The sequence below is a fragment of the Phaseolus vulgaris genome, chromosome 5 (assembly GCF_000499845.2).
Source record: "Phaseolus vulgaris cultivar G19833 chromosome 5, P. vulgaris v2.0, whole genome shotgun sequence".
Lineage (NCBI taxonomy): Eukaryota > Viridiplantae > Streptophyta > Magnoliopsida > Fabales > Fabaceae > Phaseolus > Phaseolus vulgaris.
The window spans coordinates 14,568,405-14,590,531 of record NC_023755.2 but is presented as its reverse complement, the minus strand read 5'-3'; the positions used below and the strand labels follow the sequence as shown (position 1 = coordinate 14,590,531).

General features: G+C 47.8%; 1 protein-coding gene across 1 annotated transcript; it reads right to left on the bottom strand.

The window, feature by feature from the left end:
- Positions 1-5,261: 5,261 nt before the first annotated feature.
- On the bottom strand, positions 5,262-5,909 carry LOC137834006 (uncharacterized). The gene has a single exon (XM_068642073.1). The coding sequence runs from the start codon at positions 5,907-5,909 to the stop codon at positions 5,262-5,264; it is 648 nt and encodes a 215-aa protein (XP_068498174.1).
- Positions 5,910-22,127: the final 16,218 nt, after the last annotated feature.

The following is a 22,127-nucleotide window of genomic DNA, read 5'->3' as shown; positions in this document are numbered from 1 at the left end:
CTAAAACACGTTTCTAATTACTTCTTAAACTTTCAAAATTAAAAGTGAAATAAATAGAATCAAAGTAAGGACTCCTAGAACACTAATGACAATATGACTCAAACCAAAAGGCAAGAACACAATAAGACACAAAATAACAATCCAAAAACGAAACAAAACTATGGAAAAGTAAAATGGCCGGATGAAATTGCAAGAAAAATAAAGGGCTGAAAATTAAATTGCAAGAATGTAAAGATAAGAATTTAAAGGTACTTGAATGTAAAGACAAGGAATTAAGGTGCAAGAAAAAAGTAAAGTGCCAATCAACTCTAAACAAGATAAGCACAACAACCAAAGCTCTGAATATCACATGATGTGAGTTGATTTTTAGATGTTTTCATTTAGGCATTTTACTTTAAGAATGAGATTTTAAGAGTTAATGGTGATGACCTTAGGAAAATTTCCACTGGACACTAACTTAACCAAGTGGTTAAGTAGGTGTGAAGGTGCATTTCACAAAGGCAAAGATAAAAAAGACATTGTATGGTGACATGTATGCAATTGTTGAATAAAGAAGAAAACTATGAAACATTAATGGAAAGGAAACATGAAGGAAATGGAAGAAGAAACTTATGGAGTTGGTAGTGGGTGGTCACGCCACTTGGTGGGTGAAAACCACAAAGATAAGTGCTAGGCCGCCACGTGAGAGTTGCATTCTCTTCAAGATAAGACCAAAAGGAAGAGGAGACAATACTCACTCAAGCTCTCACTGCTTTTAAAATTAGTTGATCTGTGTTTTTCCAAAGTACTGATAAAAACAATCGATTGAATCAAATTAAAACAATTTTGTTGATTGCCTTATTAGATTGTTTCTTCTGTGATTCTGCATTAATATTCATTCTTCCCCAGAATTTTCGAAAATCTTTCATTAAACAATTCACCCCCCCGCCCTCTTTTTTAAAGACCTATAATTCTAACAAAAAACTGGACTCCATTATACCTATTGTACAAACTGGCCCATGATATGTGGGTTGTTAACATCCATTAGATAGTATGAATATTAACCACCTTTAAAATACCAGAAAAGTCATTAATAACCGCTTAGGGTAGCGATAATTACTCTAAGGCAACCATGAAACTCGGGGTATATCTTTGAAGCTGGACACCCTATCTGTGCGATTATTAGGACACGTCATAGACTGTATAACTTATAAATACAAACCCATAGAGTACTTTTCACTCACTCAATACTTGATATTCACTTACTACTCATATTATTATACTCTTATTGACTTAAGCGTTAGAGAGTCTTCTACATGTGGACTTCCACTAGACACTAGTGATAAAGCTCAACAATCCTTCATGAGGAACGTCGGTCATCACTAATAATTAGATTCATCACCTCAAATGGCTCCATGCGAAATCCGGTAAGAACACCTACCATTGGTGGACCTACTCAAGAGACTCTGAAACATGATGATGTTTTTGAACTATATCTTTTACATATTTTGGATGCACGATGTTATTACATAGAGATTTTGAATCGTTAATAGTTGATAAGTGTCATATTTCAGTAATATTTCATATTAAAAGACAAGCACTTATGGATATTTATTGATAAAATAACTATAATTTAACATCTGATTTATGAATTTAAACCCTTTTACATGTTTTGTGATTATAATATGAATAAGAATAATTTATTCCCAAATTTGTGTTAATTACATAATTCTAGGGAAAAATGGAGATGAAATGGCTAAAAGAGAATAGCTAAGATGAAAAGGGAAAGTTTGAACATTGCAAATTCGCTCCAAACTTGCGAGGCCTGCCTAAGCGAGTTCATTATAGAGAAGTGTACCGTCCCGTATCCGGGTGTTGACAAAGTCAAGGTCAAAGTCAACGCCTGGAGTCAAAGTCAACACAAGGCGTCGCCTAGGTGAAGAGACGCCAAGTGCCAGCGTCGCCAAGAGGAAGCGTCGCCAAGGCAAGGCGTCGCCTAGGTGAAGGCGTCGCCCAACCAGGGCGTCGCCAAGATCAAATATCATTAAGTCAAGGCAATCACAGTGCGGTTCCCCGATACCCATGGGTAGGAAAGACCATGGAGGGAGCGACGCCGTGGGAAGGCCTCAGGTCCCGATAATCCGGGGTAGTGATAAAGAGAAGGAAAAGGTGGCTTCAAGGCCATAGTGATAGCACCAGTGTAGGGCAGCCTGACTCGTGAAGTACCCCTGCCGCCCTAGAGACGCCTTTGGGACAGATACGACTTAAGGGGAGGGTCACGCCCAGGGTAGCCAGGCGCAGGGTACGAGAGGAAGGTAGATACGCTCTCAAAGTGAGTGACTAGATGATTGGGGGCATGAGTTGGCACCCAAAAAAGTCACCCCTTGGAAGGAGGTCCCATCCCGCGCAGTTGGAATGCAGCCAACCTGAAGTTTTATTTTAGTTGACTTATGTAACAGTCTTGTTAAAGGGGACGCTCTTTTTCCCTTTCCGGGGTTTTTTAATGAGGTCACCCAAATAAAAGAAAAAAAAAACAAGTTTGAGAAAAAACCGTGCCTTGGTTCTCAGTCTTTATCTTCCTCCGTTTGAAGTAGCGTGAGGCGTCGCTAGTAAAAGGGGCGTCGCCAAGAAAGAAGGCGTCGCCAAGAAAGAAGGCGCCGCCAAGAAAGAAGGCGCCGCCAAGAAAGAAGGCGCCGCCAAGAAAGAAGGCTTCGCCAAGAAAGAAGGCTCGCCAAGAAAGAAGGTGTCGCCAAGAAAGAAGGCGTCGCAAAGAAAGAAGGCGTCGCCGAGAGAGAAGGCGTTGCCAAGAAAGAAGGCGTCGCCCAGAAGAAAGGCGTCGCTAAGAAGAAAGGTGTCGCCTGAGTGCAGGCGCCGCTAAGAAACGTGACAGAGGAAAAGCGCACAATACATGAGACGTATGCAAAGTAAAGCGGCATTGCAAAAACCAAGTATGGTATAGTAAAGTTGATGTTACGAGCAGTGTTCGATACAAATGGGAGTAATGTGAATAGGGCAGACATTACAACTCATACAAAACACGAAAATAACCACTCTTCAGTGGCCGTCGGAGTCAGCACGGGAAGAAGACGAAGCCCCGCTCTCAGTTCGCAGAGCTCGGGTAAGTCGCGTCCTCTGCTCTTGGTTTATTTTCGATCCTGCACCAAGGAAGATGAACGTGTCAGAGACACCGTGTAGCAAAACACACCCAGATAGAGAACGATAAAGGCGGAAGTTTCTAGGGCAGTGACTCATACCTATATACTTCTCGAGAGTTCCAGCGTTGAACTCCAAACTGATCAAGGTGGCGGAGTCGAAACCTCCCGCCTCAGCGAGAATCCGGCAAACCACCTAGTCATTCGGGGCAAGCTTCTTGAAGGGTTTGGATTTGAGGGCCCTCATCTCCCTCACCTAGTACAGTGGAAAACCATCCAGGGCGGAGGGAACGAGATCAGAACAACAGACCTTGAAGAACCGGCCTTTCCATCCAGAAAAGGAGGTTTGGAAGGGGGTCAGGAGAACTCTGCCAGGAACATTACTGAGAGTTACCCAGAGGTTGTTCCTTTGCCTCTTCACCTCAAAGAAGTGAAGAAAGATGTCAACCGAGGGTGCACAACCCAGAAACCCGAAAAGGATGTCAAAGGCCTTGACAAAAGCCCAGCTGTTGGGGTATAATTGGGCCGGAGCGGCATTGATCTCCGTCATCAGTTCCTTCTCAAACCTGGAGAAGGGCAGGCGTACGCCGATGGTTTTGAAAACCACCTGATAGAAGTAAAAGAAGGGGACCCCGTCGTTGGCCCGTTCGTCTCCACACACCGGCTCCCCTAGAGTGCAAGGGAGCACAGCAATGTCATCGTCATGCCTCCTCGCGAAGGCACGGTGATTATAGGAGCATGAATCCCCTTTGTGTTCCCTTATGGCCCTGGTGGAGAGTAAGCACGAGCATTCGTCGAGAAGCTCGCTCGAAGCCCAAGTATATAGGTCCTGGGGGTTGACCCTGGGGGGAGTAGCACGAGAAGACATTCTTGAACAGAATCAGGGAGGTTTGAAGTTTTGGCAAGGGTAAAACGCTGGTGGGAACGAACACTGGAAGAACTCTTCGCAAGAGGAGAAAGGGTGCAAGTAGGTTACGAAAAGCGCAAAAATGATGAGAACAGTTTCAAAGTTTTGAAGAATTAAATATTGCGGTTAGAGCGCCAAACGACGCAAATGGAAGTATTGCAGTTACAGCGCTAAACAACGCGAATGGATGCACCACACGATCGAGCCACGTGGCAGAAGATGGAAGGATGGCCCTGGCACCACTGGTTAAACTCAGAAAACGTCGTATCGACAGAATGCCCAATGGTACGATGCGCCGTCGAGAGTGGGTCAGGGGCACAGTAGGAGTCAGGACCAAGTCGAATGATTGAACGTCCCATCAGCCATACAAGAAGCGCCACATGGATGGCACAGGCGAAACCTTGAGCTCTTCGCTGTCCTCAGGCGTCGACCAGGGCCAAGGCCAAAGTCAATGCCAAGGTAAAGATAACGCCCAAGACGACGCCAGCATGAGACGCCCGAGGCGTCGCCAGGAAAGACGCAAAGGGCGACCCCAGCATGAGACGTTGCGGGCGTCGCCAACCCAAATATCAGCAGTGTCTCCTCCCCGATACCCACAGGTAGGAAAGACTGTGGAGGGAGACGAAATCGAAGAAGGCAAAGCTAGTTAGTGGCGTCGCCTCCCCAATACCCACCGGTAGGAAAGACTGTGGAGGGAGATGAGATCGCCAAACGCCAGCGAATCACTGGCAGGGTTGTTCCCCGATACCTATGGGAAGGAAAGACCATGGAGGGAACGACCCCCCCCAGAGCACTCGGCGTTTTAGACACCCGGGGACGATACGGTGCTGCTGTAGCAGGCCTCTCCTTAGGCGCTGGCGCCGGGCACTAAGAATCAAGGGACGGATCGCTTTGGTGTTAGTGACACCCCGTGGACGATACGGCCCCATTAGGCAAGCCTCTCCATGGGCGTGGGCATCGACGCGTGACCTTCCCCGAACATACAAGGCCGCCCAACGCAGTGAAAGAAACGGGTATAGTACAGGCAAAACAACCGAAGCACGCGAAGGCAAAGGACGAAAGTAAAAGCACACAGGCGGAATTCTACATCGCAATGGCACGAAAGTAATCATGCAAAAACCCCAAAGTTGTAACGAAAGTGCAGACGATTCAAAGAATTACAAGTTTATCAAAGAAGGTTAGAACAAGTGTAAAGGAATAAAGTGATGATCGAGGGTGGCGGTTCAATCGTCCATATCCAGGGGCACAACTTTTCCATCAACAATGTGGTGAGTGGAATCGCAGTTGGAAATGTCGATCCCCAGATTCATGTAGACAGCTTGGGCCAGAGCTTCCTGGAATCCCTCCTCGAAAGTGCCCACCATTTCCTGGATGAGGGTCTTTTTGTCCTTCTCTAGCTCCTCAATGGTGGCGTCCCCAGAAGCTACCTGCTTCTCTAAAGCCTCCTTCTCCACGCGGAGTCGGCTGACCTCGACTTGCAGTTTGTCGTAGTCAACCTGGAGAAGGCCCATAGCTTTGGCCTGGGTAGCCATTTCCCCTTCCATCCGCTCCATTTCATCAGCTTGCTCACAGCAGCGGGCCTTCAAGTCCTTTTGAACTTCTTCGTAAGCTTCGACTATGTCTTGAAGGCTCGTTACCTGAACTTTGAGGGCGACTTCCCGAGCGTAGAAGTCGGCCTGGAGCTCCACCGCCTCTGCCAGTTGTTCTTCAGCCTCTGCTTTGGACTCTTGCGCCTGCTTCAGGGTGGTTTGGTAAGCTTCATTTTGGCGTCCCAGAGTCTTCTTTTCCTCCTCCAGGGCAGCTACCCTTGTTTCCAAGGCCTGGAGGGTTTGAGCTTGCAGAACAGCGTTTTTGGCCTGGAGGCACGCCATTCAAGGGCCACCGCCAAGAAGGCCCCCAAGTAGAAAGGCATGCCCTCCTTCCTGTCGGAGCCCTCTGGCATTGTTCCACCACCGAAGCCCCTCATCAGATGCATGATTGGAGGAGGGATGGCGATAAAATCGGGGGCAGTAGCGACAGGGGCAGGAGAAGCAGAGACCTCTGCCAGTGGCGGGGGTGGAGCAGACTCGGCGCCTTCGCCTATATCCTCTTGGACGGTTGTGGGGGGAAGGGAAGTAACGCTGGGAGGGTTGTCCCTGAAAGAATCCTCTCCCTGGGGCGACGCCGCCGGTAGGAGGGGAACCCTTGCAGATTTCCTCCTCTTGAAGGGTGCCACGCCATCCGAGTCCTCATCGTCGGATATGATCTCCAAGACCCGTTACCCTTTGTTGAGGGGGGTTGGGGCCGGCGATGAGGCCACGGCAAGAGGAACGGCGGTGATGGGCAGAGGAGAGCTGGGAGTCTGAAGCGCCTCAGGGCTATGTGGGGACGGTGAAGATGAGCGTAGTGGAGCTTCAGTAGGGGTCGGTGGTGGCAGAGGCAGGGTTGATGGGGGTTCGGGTCAGCAGCAGGGGCGGAAGAGGCGCCCGCTTTGGCCACACGAGCGTCCTTTATCGCCTTTGCCAACATCATCCTTTTGGAGGCGCCCATCACCGATCCTACATTCAGATAAACCAAGTAGCAGAAGTCAAAGCCAAAGCAATTATGCAAAATCACAAAACGCGTAGAAATGTGAGACGCGAATCACATGGCACAATGGAAAACAGGTGAAAGAGGCTAGAGGAACAAACATATAGTAGCAAGGTACAGATAACAAAAGATGGAAAGGGGAGGGTCTCCCTACCAAATTATGTGGTCAGGGCGTGAGCATTGTATTCGCTCGCGATAAGCTTCAATGTATCGAAGACGATCCCCAGGCCAGCCAAGGTCTTGCATACCTCCCTGTCAGCAGGGGATAGCTCATCCAAGGCTTTGGCCCTGAGCAGCTTAGGGTGCTCCGTCCAGTACAGGGGAAAGCCGTCTAAGGCTATGGGGTCGTGCTTGGCGCAGCACACCCTAAAGAATTTTCCTTTCCAGTTTTTGTAGGGGTTCTGCAAGAGGGTGAGAAGGATCCTACCCGCGATCCCGTAGAAGCTTAGCCAGAAGCTCTTCCCCTGTTTCTTCACTTCGAAGAAATGCAATAAGACATCCACAGAGGGAAGGATGCCCAGGTACCCGCAGAGAATTTGAGAACCCCTTACAAATGCCCAGCTGTTGGGGTGGAGTTGGGCGGGGGCTGTGTTAATCTCGGTGAGGAGTTCCCTCTCAAAGGGCGTGAATGGGAGGCGCACCCCGACGCGTTTAAAAACCGTCTGGTACATGAAGAAGAAGGGACTACCCTTTCTAGGTCTGTCATCCACACACACAGGTTCCCCTGGTCGGCCGGGACGAACGGAGATGTGCACGTCATGTGTGCGGCAGAAAGCATTAAAGTTATACAAGTGGGGATCCCCACGATGATTCTCCAGGTCCTGAAAGGATGTCAGGCTGGTGCACTCGTTCAAAAGCTCGTCGGGGGCCCATGTATAGAAGGCTTTATAATTGGACTTGGGGGTCTTGGGGGGAGAACCAGACTGGGAGTTCGGGCGCGTCATGGTGTGAATAAATAGCTGGAGAAAGAAGAAGGAAAAAGGTTTTTAACAAAGTGATGCCAAGACAGAAAAGGGGGTAAAACCCCAGGAAATACCACCCACACGAGAAAACCTAGAAAGAAGGAGAGGGGAACAAAGAAGAAATGAGAAGCGGAAGAACACAGTGATGCATAAACGTAAACAGTCCCAGGCAGTTCAATAAACTATGCAATGCGATGAAGGAGAAGAGTCGGGATGTGCAAAAATCATTCCTTTGTTGTTGAAGTAAGGGAGGAAGGAGAGCACGAAGGAAAGAGCAAGAGTTGCAGGGAAAGGGTTTGAGGACGATGAACAGTGCGGAGATGCAGAGAGAATGGATATAACAGTGGTGTGAGCGCGGGGTTTGGGGTAACTTGAACGTTACATTTGCAACCCAAGAGGCGCTAATCAGGAGCCGTGAGATCGTGCCGCGTGTCAAAGGATTAAGTGCCCCAGGGGAGCGCAAGAGACTCCAGAGGCTGGCCGTGTGATGAGCCACGTGGCGCACGATTAAGCGTAGCCCCAAAAGGTGTTATTTTCCCCGCTTCAGAGGATGTCCAATCAGCCATTAAGAACACCCCTATGGTTCAGAGAGTGTCACGTCAATAATTCGAGAATTGTTGAGTCAGCAGGGAATGACACGTCATCAGGGTGGCACGTGGACGGCGTGGGCGAGGCCTTAGTCTTTGCGCTGAAGACAAGTCTTCGGCTTAAGACTGGGGGGCTTGTGTACCGTCCCGTATCCGGGCGTTGACAATGTCAAGGTCAAAGTCAACGCCTGGAGTCAAAGTCAACACAAGGCGTCGCCTAGGTGAAGAGACGCCAAGTGCCAGCGTCGCCAAGAGGAAGCGTCGCCAAGGCAAGGCGTCGCCTAGGTGAAGGCGTCGCCCAACCAGGGCGTCGCCAAGATCAAATATCATTAAGTCAAGGCAATCACAGTGCGGTTCCCCGATACCCATGGGTAGGAAAGACCATGGAGGGAGCGACGCCGTGGGAAGGCCTCAGGTCCCGATAATCCGGGGTAGTGATAAAGAGAAGGAAAAGGTGGCTTCAAGGCCATAGTGATAGCACCAGTGTAGGGCAGCCTGACTCGTGAAGTACCCCTGCCGCCCCAGAGACGCCTTTGGGACAGATACGACTTAAGGGGAGGGTCACGCCCAGGGTAGCCAGGCGCAGGGTACGAGAGGAAGGTAGATACGCTCTCAAAGTGAGTGACTAGATGACTAGGGGCATGAGTTGGCACCCAAAAAAGTCACCCCTTGCGCAGTAGCACTCCCAAACAGGAGGACTCACACGTAGAAACGTCCCCAGATGGGGTCATGGCGCTGTGAGGCCCTCCACGTGTACGACAGCCAGGTCAGAATAGAAACACCATTTAGTCAGGTACCAGGTAATTAAAGTCATTTAATACAGTTTCTGTTTCGAGCGTTTAAGGTACTATAAAGGCTCCCAATCGTTTCAACGTCTTAAATGCGCTACGTTTTCTAATTAGACACGCTAATTAAGTGCGTTACGTTTTATGATTAAAAGCACTTTAAGGCGCTTTAAATGCTTGGGTAGTTTAAATAGCGCCGAGAATGTTGGAAACAGGGTTCGAAATTTTGGCTAATTTTCCAGAAACACTCTAGTTGCTTGCTCGAGCCTTGAGGTTTTGCACAAGGGACTAGGGAAGGATTTTGGCCAGAACGAGAAAATATACACTAGACACAGTTTCTTTTTGACCACCTTCAGAGTGCCATACGCGGTGCTCCGATACGGAGGTGCATAGTTTTTGGTGTTTCATGCTGGCTGACTTGAGCGTCGGAGTGCAAACGGCCGCTAGGGCGCCCTTTTGTCCTTTTGCAGGAATCCACAGGTGACTAGTGGGAAGGAGTCCCTAGCTGACGCTTGAGGTCGCGCACGAAGACGTCCCAGGTCAACCGGACGGAACAAGAAGATAGATTTATTTCTCGTCAAACTCGCCCAAGTGAGTTCACTCAAGAGAAGACTCGCCCAAAGACTTGCGCAAGGCTCGTCCAGGAGAGTTCACTCCAGTGAAGATAGGCTTTTTCTCATCAAACTCGCCCAAGCAAGCCCATCCTCGCCCAAGCGAGAGTCACTTAGCCTAAGGTCAACTAGGTTAAATATGAGGCATGAAGCATAACGCTAGACATCATTGGGAGTAACCAAAAGATAGAAAACTATAGAGCAGACAACCATCAAGGAGAAACATCCTGGATCTTCTTTTCTTGCTTTCCATGCTTGTAATGGCAAACATGAGTGGCTAATTCTACCCTTTGGGATTCGGAGTAATTTGTTCAAACTCTTATGTATTGAGGTGATATTTAAACATAATATTTTCTTCTTTATTGATGATTGGTATTGTCATTTTATTCTTAACGCTTGAATTATCATGATTTTGATCTTTAAATTTGACTGGAAAAGTACTTCTAAGCATCTGACCTATATCATAATGTTTAACATATTTGAATGCTAGGAATATATTTGAAATGTCAATTGCTATCAACATTTGTTCGTAACGAGAAGGATTTTCTATAAATATGTGAGGAATCGATACTTAGGAGACGATCTTAATAATTTTATATGCTACGAATCGATATAAATGAATTTTATATGGGCATCACACTAGTGAAAAATGCTTATTTACGATAGCTAATAAACCACATTTTACTACCAAACAAACGCGGTGGAATTTTTGAAATTAAAACAAGTAGATAGACAACGATTGTAAGAGAAACTGTTGTCTATTTAAATCACATAAGGAATAGACAACGATTCTAACCTAACAACAACTATCTATTCCCTTTGAGATTTAAATAGACAGTGGTTCCTCTTACAACCGCTATCTATACCCATGTTATTACCCTAACTCGAAGCCCTACGCCACTTATGCTTTTGTTCAATATGGTTTTCTTCTTCTTCGCACTCTCTCTTCAACTCTTTTAATTGTTCTTTTCACTCATTGCCTTTGTAAGTTCTTCCTACCCTCATTGCTTATTCTTCCTCCATTATTCCATTGGTTCATTTCTCATTCTTCCATTGGTTCATTATTTAAGGTTCTTATTTATTGTTCCACCACCACGTTCCACTTTCCCTCCACCATTGTCACTGTTGTCGCCATTGCCTTTCACCACTGCCCTCCACCGTCGTCGCTGCCATCACCTTGAGATTGGTGTTGTTTATATTTTTTTAATAATTGTTTTGTCTATATGTGACTTATAGACAACAGTTCTAAAACCTCCGTATATACCTTAATAGAATAGACAATGTGCAGATAGATAGTGGTTTCGAAACTGTTGTCTAATTGCTAAAAGAACCGTTGTCTTTGACCTTTTCTGCACTAGTGTCAATATCAATCAAAGATAAAATATTATATGCTTTTCAAAATACAAAAAAAAAAGTGAGAAGGATGAACCCCAATTCCAAATGAATCACGCAAACCTTTTACTTTGCTTCATTTTTGCAAATTCATACACAACAAACATTTCCAACAAAATTTTACTTATTTTTTTCTATTTAGTGAATATTATACTTGAGAATTCAATTGTTCCTTGTGGATTCCATATCCATCCTTAGGGACAAATTTCTTAATTCTGACATGGTACACTTGTCGTAAAATAGTCATTGATCTTGCCGGTTGACTTGAGTGCAAGAGTCTAGCCACGTCAAAGATCTCTCCTTTGTTCAGCTTCGCACCACGTTAGCTTTTGCTCCTCACGTCTTAATTCCTCGCAAGAACCTGAAGAAAACAAAGTGGCGCCACTGCGGCCGATCGCGCTCCGACGCTCAAGTCAGTGGAAGAATCACCAAAAACTCAGAGAGAATATCTCAACTCAAGGAACCGTGCGTAGTGAATCTCAGTGTACTAGAAAGTATTTTGAAAGCGTACCTCAAAATTCTGTTAAGTGTTCCTTATATACCTGAGCTTTTTCTCTCTCCTGACGGTTACGCCTCCAGACACGTGGCTCACATCCAGCTGTACACGTGTCACCATCTGGAGCTTCCACAACTTGAGCGTTACTTCTACTCTTTTCGACATTCGATTAAGTTATCCATACAGGGAGTAACTTGGTGCACAACTTTCCTTGGAGCGCGACCCCCTTAAGTGGCGAGTACTGGGTGCTACCACGTACACCATCTCTGTAGTCTCGCCTGCCGCCATCACGATCTGCCTCACTTGCACACCATGCATGTTCTGGGAAACTGTTCCCTCGACCCGACCTCTGGCTAGAGTGTGATCATCAGATAACCTCATCCTCCGCTGCTACGTGACAAACATATCACTCGTCTTCCATACTTGTACCTCTTGAAAACCTTAAATAAGCTTTCCTGATCGTTCGGCGATGTGCCCCTTTCGGCGGTGTGTAAACCACCCGATCTCCTAGCATTCCCCGGCGATCTCTAACCACCTGATCTCCTAGTACTCACATACGGCGACTGTGACGCAACTCTGGTGACCGCCGGTTACGCACACTAGAGATCGGAGAACGCCAATTCAGCGACCAGCGACTATACTGACTTCCCGATTTACTTCCCTTCTGTCGGCCAGGTGTCCCGTTCAACACGCCTATATTATCGCTTGCTGCCACGTCATCACACCCGATGATCTGATCGGTACAGTCATCAATAATGCATTCATGTCATGTTTAAACATGGTTCAATTTCAAGTAGGCAATGAAATAATGAAGGACATGGATCCCATGGAAGCTTACAAGATTGTATTAACAACTTGGTCTAAATGGATCGATGCTAACATTTATCCCTTAAAGACAACAATTTTGTTTCAAAGAGGAATAAGTTCACATTCCAACTTCTTTTTATAAAAGCTTTCATATTAGGCATCATTATGCAACTTGACATCTCAGTTAAACTGACACCTCAAGTAACAACAATCATTTGCCATCACATGAAAAAAGTATTATTAGAAAAAGGAAAAAGAAAGAAAATACAAAAAAAATGGAGACTAGACCAAAACCCATATGTTAACAAAAACGATACAAAAGTAGACTATACATATTCATAAAAAAGTCTAAAAACAGACTAGATGGAAGCCTATTATACCAATGAAATGATTCTCTATGAATAAATCCTAAATTAGCCAACTTATTAGCACATGCATTCCGTTCACAAAAAATATGAGTAACCCTAAATCTGATTTTCCCACAGTAATTAAGATAAGTATTCCATCATACCAATAAATGCAGCACAAACCAAGACAGAATCACATTCAAGCCATACATTTGTAAGCCCCATCTTTTGAGCTTCCTACATTCACCATGTGTCATTAGCATTTTGTTCATGAATATGAGTTACAATTCTTTTTTTTTTCTTAAAACCCTTTCCTTATGCAAATGTGGATTTGATCTCAGGTGATTATCGTTAATACCATAGGATTTATCAATTGAGACAACTCATATGTTGTTATTATTATTTTTGTATGTTAACAGATATACTGTTAGTTTAGGATTTACGGGAAAATGAAAATAGGGAAATAGAAAACCACTAATTAGTATTTGAAGTCATCTTGAGTGATTCAATGTACCACCATATTTACCATACCTCACTTGTTGATTTGTATATTATAAATCTTTGAGATTTAATTGTTAAAAGCGTAGGCTCATTAGTAAGTTCGTGTCTTCTCACTTTCATTTTCTTAAACCTTTATAGAAATGAAATCTGAGAGGTTATAAATAAAGCAATTATGAGACAAGGGATAGTTAAATGTTTATGAACATCATTTGTTAAATTCATGAAAATCTTAATAAGTTCCAAAGCTAAGATTGATATGCAAAATTGTTATTTCAGGTAAACAGTGTTTATACCCGTTCTCGCCGGTTGACTCATCCGTCGTTGACCTCAAAGGCAGATGGTGGCTCTTCCTATCTCCTGGTGGTTTTTGCTCTCTCTTTGGGTAGCTGAGAGTGGCTCCGTTGAAACAGAGGGGGTCATACCTGTTGATTGCACTCCGACGATCAAGTCAGTACTGGGCTAAGAAACAGTAAAGTATGTAAAGCAGTTTCAGTCTTAGAAACGGTGTACCTTTCCTAGGGTTCTTACCACCCATTATATAGGTTGTATTAGGTCAACTCCCCTATCCCTCAAGGATCTTTCCTTAAGTGGAATTAGGGTTCACAGGTGAGGCATCCTGTGACGCGTCGCACAAGCTTAGTGCAGCTGCGACACAAGACTTGCCTCTTCTGGAGTGCAATCTTTCTAACAGTATGGCCGCCAGGGTACCAACTCATGTACCAACGTTGCAACGCCATCTGTTTTGTGGGTGCCCTAATTATTCACGTGTCATGCATGCAGTCTTTCCCTGGAAACCCTAACCCTTACGGGCCTTAGCGCCTCCAGGGAACACTTGCTTGTTCCATACTCGAATGTACTATACACACCTGATCCTGCCTGTTGACCGGAGCGCTGGAGAATGCCTCGTCAAAGGATCGACGTGCACACCGCTTCTTACCACCGTTCCTCTTCGGGATCTATCTCAAGAACCTGCAAAGAAACGACACGGCGCCGCTGCGGCCGATCGCACTCCGACGCTCAAGTCAGTGACGGTATCACCAAAAACTGAGAGAACTAGAACCGTGCAAATCCTCTCTCACAATCAGCTCTATCACTCGCAAGCGTAAAGTGTATGAACTGAACGTGCGTACCTCAGAAAGTCTGTTAAGAACTCTTATATACCTGGTGGTTTTCTCTCTCCTGGCAGTTACAGACTTGGACACGTGGCTCGCATCCAACTGTACACGTGCCATCATCTGGAGGCTCCCTGACTTGGCGCTGCTTCTACTCTCATTTTTGGCTAAGTTACTTATGCATGGTACTGCCCAGTGCATAGCTAACTTAGGAGTGCGATCTCTACTGGAACTGGCGAGTTAGGGCCTTCATACACCTTCCCTGTGGTCTCGCCGGCCGCCTTCATAATCTGCTTCTCCCTCATCTTCGGCGATGTGCTTGTTCTGGCGATCTCCGACTGCTTGGTCGCCTGGGTCTGCATCTGGCGACTTCATCTTCAACCTGGCGATCGCCTATTCTGGTAAGCTGGAAATCGGAACACGCCAACTTAACAACTGGCGACTACACGTGCCCTCCGACTTCCTTCCCTTCTTGCCAACCTGGCGCCTTGTCAACACGCCTACACTGTAGCAGGATGCCACGTCATCATACCCGACCACCAGGGCGGTACACAAGCCCCCAGTCTTAAGCGAAGACTTGTCTAGCGAAAAGACTGAAAGAGCCTTCGTTAACACAGATCTACGTGGCACTGACGCAGAATTCCAAGCGATTGTACTTTCTGCTGCTCTGACGCTCCACCAAACCCTTCACCCATCGCTCGACACGTGGCTTTATCAACGACTCTCTTCATCTGCCGTTAGCGCTTCCTAAAATCATTTCGAAAACCCTTAAACCCATTACGCTCCACTGTTCCATCACTTTCTTCGTGCTGCAAATGCTCTAACTTCCCTCTGCGAAAACTCTCAACGCTCTTCAACGCTCCAGATCATCATCTTCCTCCCTCGTCTTCCTGATCATCGAAAGGTAATTACTTTCCTTCATCTACTGGGTTTCCTTGCATTTTCACCGATTTGCATCATCCTGTAACTGCCTGGTGCATACGCTGTGGGTCGTTTTTCCATTTCTCTTCTGCGTAACTTAGGGCTTTGTCGATCGTCGCAACGAACTCACATTCGTTCGTCGTTTCACCTTCCTTCCATGACCGAGTCAGCCTTCGTAACCCTCCTGATCATTTTTCCTTTCTTCTTCCTTTGCAGCTGCCATCATGACTCGCACCAAGATTACCCCGAACCCCCCTCCATCAGCACGAAACCCTCCTTCACAAGCACACGACTCAACGCAAGTTCGTGGCGCTTCCTCTTCGCAGGCTGAGAGGCCTGCATCTTCCCAATCTGCTCTGGCCCAGGCGACTCCACCTAACGCTGGAGGAGCCCCCGTCCCTCTGCCAGACTTCAAAACTCTATACCCCTGGGCTAACCCAACCCTTCTGAAGGAGACCTCGTCGGTGAACACTGCGGGAGCAGTTCTGCGGTTGACTAAGGGGGACGAGGCCTATCAATCGTTTCACAAGGAGCACGACGAGAGGATGATGGTGCTGCCTTGCCCCGCCGCTCTGCCAGTGTGTGCTGATGACAAAGTAAGCGCCGACGGGCCCTTCTGCTTTGTCTATACAACTTTCTTCAAGAAGGTCAAGCTCAGGTTCCCTCTCACCCGATTCGAGAGGGAACTTTTGACCGAGCTCAACATTGCTGCCGCCCAGCTTCACCCTAACAGCTGGTCGTTTGTTCGAGCCTTTCAAATAACATGCGACCACCTGGGTTTGCCCGTGTCGGTGGACGTGTTTTTGTTCCTTTTTGAGGCCAAGCACCCAGGAGACCGCCTGTGGGTCAGCCTGAACGTAATTGCTGGGAGATCCATTTTTACCATCTTCCAGCAATCGTACAAAGACTGGAAGGGGAAGTTCATCCAAGTACGCGCAAACGATAAAGACACCTCCCTTCTTGATGGCTTCCCCTTGTACTGGGTGGACAAGGGGAAAAAAGAGTCCAAGAGCTGCTTCAGGAGGCCCAGAAGTCTTGATAGCATGGGAGCTTTGGACAGAGACCTCTGTCTATTCTGGAAGAGGGTGTCGGATGCCAACATAACATTCCTGACCCCCACCTTGATCTCCTTCGAATTCTTTGAGGACCAGCTAGAATTCCAAATAGGTTAGGACATCCAAACTGTTGCTTTGATACTGCTTCTGATATTGTTTCTGGGCGTCTTGTGCGATACGCACAAGACTTTGGTTTTACCTTTTCTGCATATACTACCTGTTTTGCTGTTTTATTACCTCATACACTTGTCGTTTTCTTCTCTGAGCTAACTCATGCATTTTCGTTTCATGCAGACAATATGTTGGGTAAAAACATGCTCGCCGACTTAAAGGCGCTCGCCCGAAACCACGGGTTGGCGACCGGTTCCCAAACGGTGCCCAACTTGGCGGTCGAGAAGGCCATCGTTCATGGGCGATCACCGCCCAAGGAACCCACCCAGCGCAAGAAATTGGTCCTTAAGAGGCCTAAGCGAAAAGCCCCCCAAATCGTCCAAGAGGAGGAAGAAGAGGACGACGAGGTCACAGAGGATGGCCTTGTCACGAAAAGGAAGAGGGTGGCACCATCTTCTCCACCTGCTCCACCCCCTCTTCCAACCTCAACACCACCATCAACGCCTGCTCCTCCTCCCTCATCGCCAACACCACAAGCCCCTTCATCACCAGTCCAGGGGACTCCACTGGCCACTGCGCCACCAGCAGTTGAGGCTCAAGAGCCAAATTTTCTGGAGGACCCCCCAAGTGCCTCTACGCCACACATCTCAGCTGGAGGGGGCCCCCCTTCAAACACTTCAGCTGCAGAAAACGTTCCAATCGGGGATGAGGTTGCTCACACCTCTCCAATTCTAATTACCGAATCCCCGATTGCGTCGCCACGCCAGGAAGCAAACACTGAAAATCCTGCTAAGGAAGGTGGCGGCGAGAACCCTCAACAAGCCCCCCTGGCGCCTCTCCAAGCATCAAACCTTTCCCTTGAAGTCACAAGGATGTGGGAACCTCTGACTGCCAAACTCAAAGCCATAGCAGAGGATATCCCATCGATCATAACGAGGGCTGTGGAGAGCTCCACCAGGAGGCTTCAAGACGATCTCTACAACCTCAAGACCGAAAATAGCACTATGAAGGTTGAGGTGGAGAAGATGTCATTCAGCCTGACGCTCGCAGAAATAGAACACTCCCGAGTGGAGGATGCCCTGAACACCGAGCTCAGGCTGGCGCGCAAGGAAGCTGCTGACCTTCGCCGCAAAGTTCATGATCTTGCCCAAGAGAAAGTTGAGCTAGAAAGCAAAATCGTGCCTCTGCGCACCAAGGCGAGCGACCTGGAGGCTCACATTCAAGCTGACGCCGCCAGGGTGCAAAAACTGGAGCAGAGGTCGATCGACCGCGAGAAGCTACTTGGGCAAGTATAAAAAGCGAGGGACGACGCCATGGCTGATCTCGCCGAGGCAAACAAGGAGAAAGGAAAGATGGCTGCTGAGTTGGCCCAAGCTCAAACAGAATCCAAGAAGGTTACTGACGACCTTCTCCATGCTCAAGAGACCAACGAACAACTCCGAAAACAGGTTGAAGAGCAGGAGCAGCAGAACAAAGGGCTCAAGAAACAGGTTGAAGAACTTCAAGGGCAATTTGAAGAACTTAAGCTAAACTCTGCTCAGATTCTGGCTGCTGGATTCGAAGCCACTCGGGAACAATTCGCATGCCTATTCCCCGATCTCGACCTCAGCATGGTGTCGTTGAACAACGAAGTACTAGATGGAAAGGTCGTTCCTGCTGAAGACTAATCCGCTCCACCTCATCTGCTACTTTATAATTTCCCTCGTATTATTCTGTAAAAACTCTTGTATGTGTGCTTTTATCAAATACTTATCTCAATGACAAAGCTTGGATATTCTCTCCCCTGACTCCTTTTAAGCGCTTTAGCCTTCTTTGCATGTTTAACTTTGTCGGATTTAACTTAGTGATTTTGCAAACGCGACTTTTGACGTAATTGCCTCGAGCCAATTCAAACTTAAGCAATAATCACTTCAAACAACTTGTATTCTTAAGGCAACTAACCTTATTGCAAGAATACCCTTCAAGCAACGAACTGTAACTCAATCATTGGCTCAAACAACGTCCCACTTGACCTGCTTTATCAAACAAGTCTTTCAACCTTCTCGCCGTCGTTTGAACTTTCCCCGATCGCCAAGAACTCTTGGTACCATCAGCCTTTCCTAGCTTCATGCTTTGGCAATCGTTTCTTTATCTGGGGTAGAAACGCCCTTTGGGATCTTCCTTTGCCCCCCTGAACTTCAGAGCAAAAGACCGGTTGACTAGGCGTTCTCTTCGAACCTACCTTAGCCACCTTTCAAGCTTCTTCCACCCTCTGCGCCATACCTGAACTCGTTCGAGACGAGAAGGATTTTATCTTGCCTATGCTCGCACGTAAGCGATAAGGTCTTTTAACTCGCCTGAACTCGCTCAACGGCGAGAAGGTCTTTATCTGGTGCCTCAACTTGCCCAGGGTGTACATCTCCTCCCCCCTGGATGCACTGAGGACCTTTCTCTTTCTCGCCTGCACTCGCTCGACGGCGAGGAGGTCTTTAACTGGCCTTAGCTCGCACAACGGCGAGAAGGACTTTATCTGGTGCCTCAACTTGCCCAGGGTGTACATCTCCTCCCCCTTGGATCCACTGAGGACCTTTCTCTTTCTCGCCTGCACTCGCTCGACGGCGAGGAGGTCTTTTACTGGCCTTAGCTCGCACAACGGCGAGAAGGACTTTATCTGGTGCCTCAACTTGCCCAGGGTGTACATCTCCTCCCCCCTGGATGCACTGAGGACCTTTCTCTTTCTCGCCTGCACTCGCTCGACGGCGAGGAGGTCTTTTACTTGCCTCAGGACGCGCGAGGGCGTTGAGGTCTTTCATCTGGTGCCTCCGATCGCCGAAAGACGATGAGGACTTAAAAACTTAACTGGTGCCTCCAATCGCCGAAAAACGATGAGGACTTAAGACTTTTTAGAAAGCACGCGATATATCTTTTCTTGCCTTAAATCATGTACAAATGACAAGGTCTTTCTTCAAAACTTTTGAAAATAGCACACATGCAATCTGAAAACACCTTATACTTCGAAAACTATTCTTTTATTGGGTGGCCTCATTAAAAACCCTCCTTAGGGAAAAAAGAGTGCCCCCTTGAAACTGTTTTAACAGAGACATTGTAATATAACATTTGTGTTTGTCTTTACTTACAAAGCTCTTAACTATAGTACAACTTCAGGTGTGTGGCGTTCCAGGTACGAGGGATCGCCCCTCCTTCCAGCGTTTCTAAGCGGTAGGCCCCGTTCCCGAGCGCCTCGGTTATTCTGAACGGTCCAGTCCACTTGGGTGACAATTTATTCTCCATCTCGTACTGGTGGGCCTTCCTCATCACCAGATCGCCCTCTCTAAACTGCCTTGGCATCACCTTAGAGTTGTACCTTCGCTCGATCCTCCTCTTCACCGTCTCAGCCTTCAGCCTTGCCTCTTCCCTGACCTCATCCAGCAGATCCAGGTTCAACCTTCTCTCTTCATTCGAATCTTCCTCTACGAAGTTCTGGAATCTCGGTGAGCTCTCCTGGATCTCCGCTGGAATCATGGCGTCACACCCATAGACCAAGCTAAACGGGGTCTCATGGGTTCCTGACTGCTCGGTGGTGTGGTACGTCCAGACTATACGGGGCACCTCCTCAGCCCAACTTCCCTTGGCTTTCTCAAGCCTTCTCTTCAAACCTCTCAACAACACCCGATTAGCTGATTCCACCTGGCCATTCGTCTGAGGGTGCTCGACGGATGCAAACACTTGTTGAATTCCAACCCCTTCACAAAGCTTCTTCAACAGGTGGCTTGCAAACTGAGTCCCATTATCCGACACCAAGCGCTTAGGCACTCCAAACCGGCACACGATGTTCTTCCATACAAAACCTTCGATCTTGTGTGCGGTGATCTGGGCCACTGGTTCTGCTTCGATCCACTTGGTGAAATACTCAATCGCCACCACCAAGTATTTCATCTGCCTGATCGCCAGCGGGAAAGGTCCCAGTATGTCGATTCCCCAAGTATGAAACGGCCAAGGGCTATAGATCGACTTCAACTCCTCGGGAGGTGCCTTGTGCCAATCAGCGTGCTGCTGGCATTGTTTGCAGCACTGGGCATACTTCTTGCAATCTTCTCTCATGGATGGCCAATAGTAGCCTGCACGGAGAGTCCTCGCGGCCAGAGCTCGACCCCCGACGTGACTTCCACATATTCCTTCGTGGAGCTCTGCCATAATTCTCGTGCACTTCTCGCCGTGTATGCATTCTAGGAGTGGGTGAGTGAACCCAAATCTGTACAGATCGCCATCAATCAATGTGTACTTGCTGGAATTTTTCTTTACCTTCCTAGCTTCTGTTGGATCCAGCGGGAGGAGGCCATCTGCCAAGCACCGCTTGTACTGTGTTATCCAAGTGTCTGGCTCATGGGTGGCGCAGACCTGCATCACGTCCACCTTCTCTCCTCGACATGCTCTGATTCTCGGCGACCTCAGAGTTTCTTGCATCAAAGACTTATGGCTTCTCGCTGCTTTCTCCGTCGACTTGCTTATCTGAAGGACCAGGTGATCTGCCACAAATGCTCTCGGCGTCTTCAGAGTTTCTTGAATCACCGTCCTCTGCCTACCCCCCTTGCCTGAGCTGGCGAGCTTAGCCAGCAAGTCAGCTCGGGCATTCTGCTCTCGGGGCACATGTACTACTTCAAAAGAGGCAAAGGAACTCTTCAATTCCTGCACATACGCCAAGTAAGCCGCCATTTGTGGATCTTTAGCCTGGAACTCGCCTGTTACTTGCCCTGTGACCAGCAGCGAGTCACTCTTAGCCATCAGCACCCTAGCTCCCATCTCCTTGGCCAGCAGAATCCCGACGATCAGCGCCTCGTACTCTGCTTGATTGTTGCTGGCTTTGAAGGCAAATCTCAACGATTGTTCGATCAGCACGTCGTTGGGTCCTTCCAATATGACTCCAGCACCGCTACCCTGCTGGTTCGAGATCCATCCACCGAGAGTACCCAACGGAAATCATCTCCTTCAACCCGCGTCGCCTCTGATGAGAGCTCGACCACAAAATCTGCAAAGATTTGCCCCTTGATCGGGCCTCGGGGCTCATATTTAATGTCAAACTCTGACAACTCCACTGCCCACTTCACCATTCTTCCCGCAACGTCAGGCTTCTTCAAGACCTTCTGGATGGGCAGGTCAGTCATCACCAGTATTGTGAAGCTGTGGAAGTAGTGGCGCAACCTCCTCGCCGAAAACACCACAGCCAGCGCAGGCTTCTCCAGGGCCTGATATCTCGTTTCTGGGCCCTGCAACACCTTGCTCACAAAATAAATAGGCTTCTGAGCCTGATCTTGATCCTGGGCGAGCACTGCACTCACCGCCCTCTCAGTCACAGCGAAATACAACCTGAGAGGGATCCCCGCCAGTGGTTTGCACAGAACCGGCGGGCTCGCCAGATACTCCTTCAGCTTGACGAAAGCTTCCTCACACTCTTTCGTCCAAGCAAACTTATTATTGCGCCGCAGACACTGAAAATAGGGATGCCCCTTTTCCCCGCTGGCTGACACGAAGCGAGATAGGGCTGCCATCCGACCTATCAGCTGCTGGACTTCTTTCACCGTAGCCGGGCTTCTCATCGCCAAGATGGCGGCACACTTGTCTGGGTTAGCTTCTATTCCTCTTTCAGTCAAGAGAAAACCCAAAAATTTTCCAGCCTCCACGCCGAAAATGCATTTCTCCGGGTTGAGCTTTAACTTGAACTTGGCGATCGTCGTGAACAATTCTTCCAAGTCTGCAACGTGCTTTCCTTTCTCCTGCGAGGTCACGACCATGTCATCGACGTAGGCTTGCACGTTCCTTCCCAGCATTGGTGCAAGTACTCGGTCCATCAACCTCTG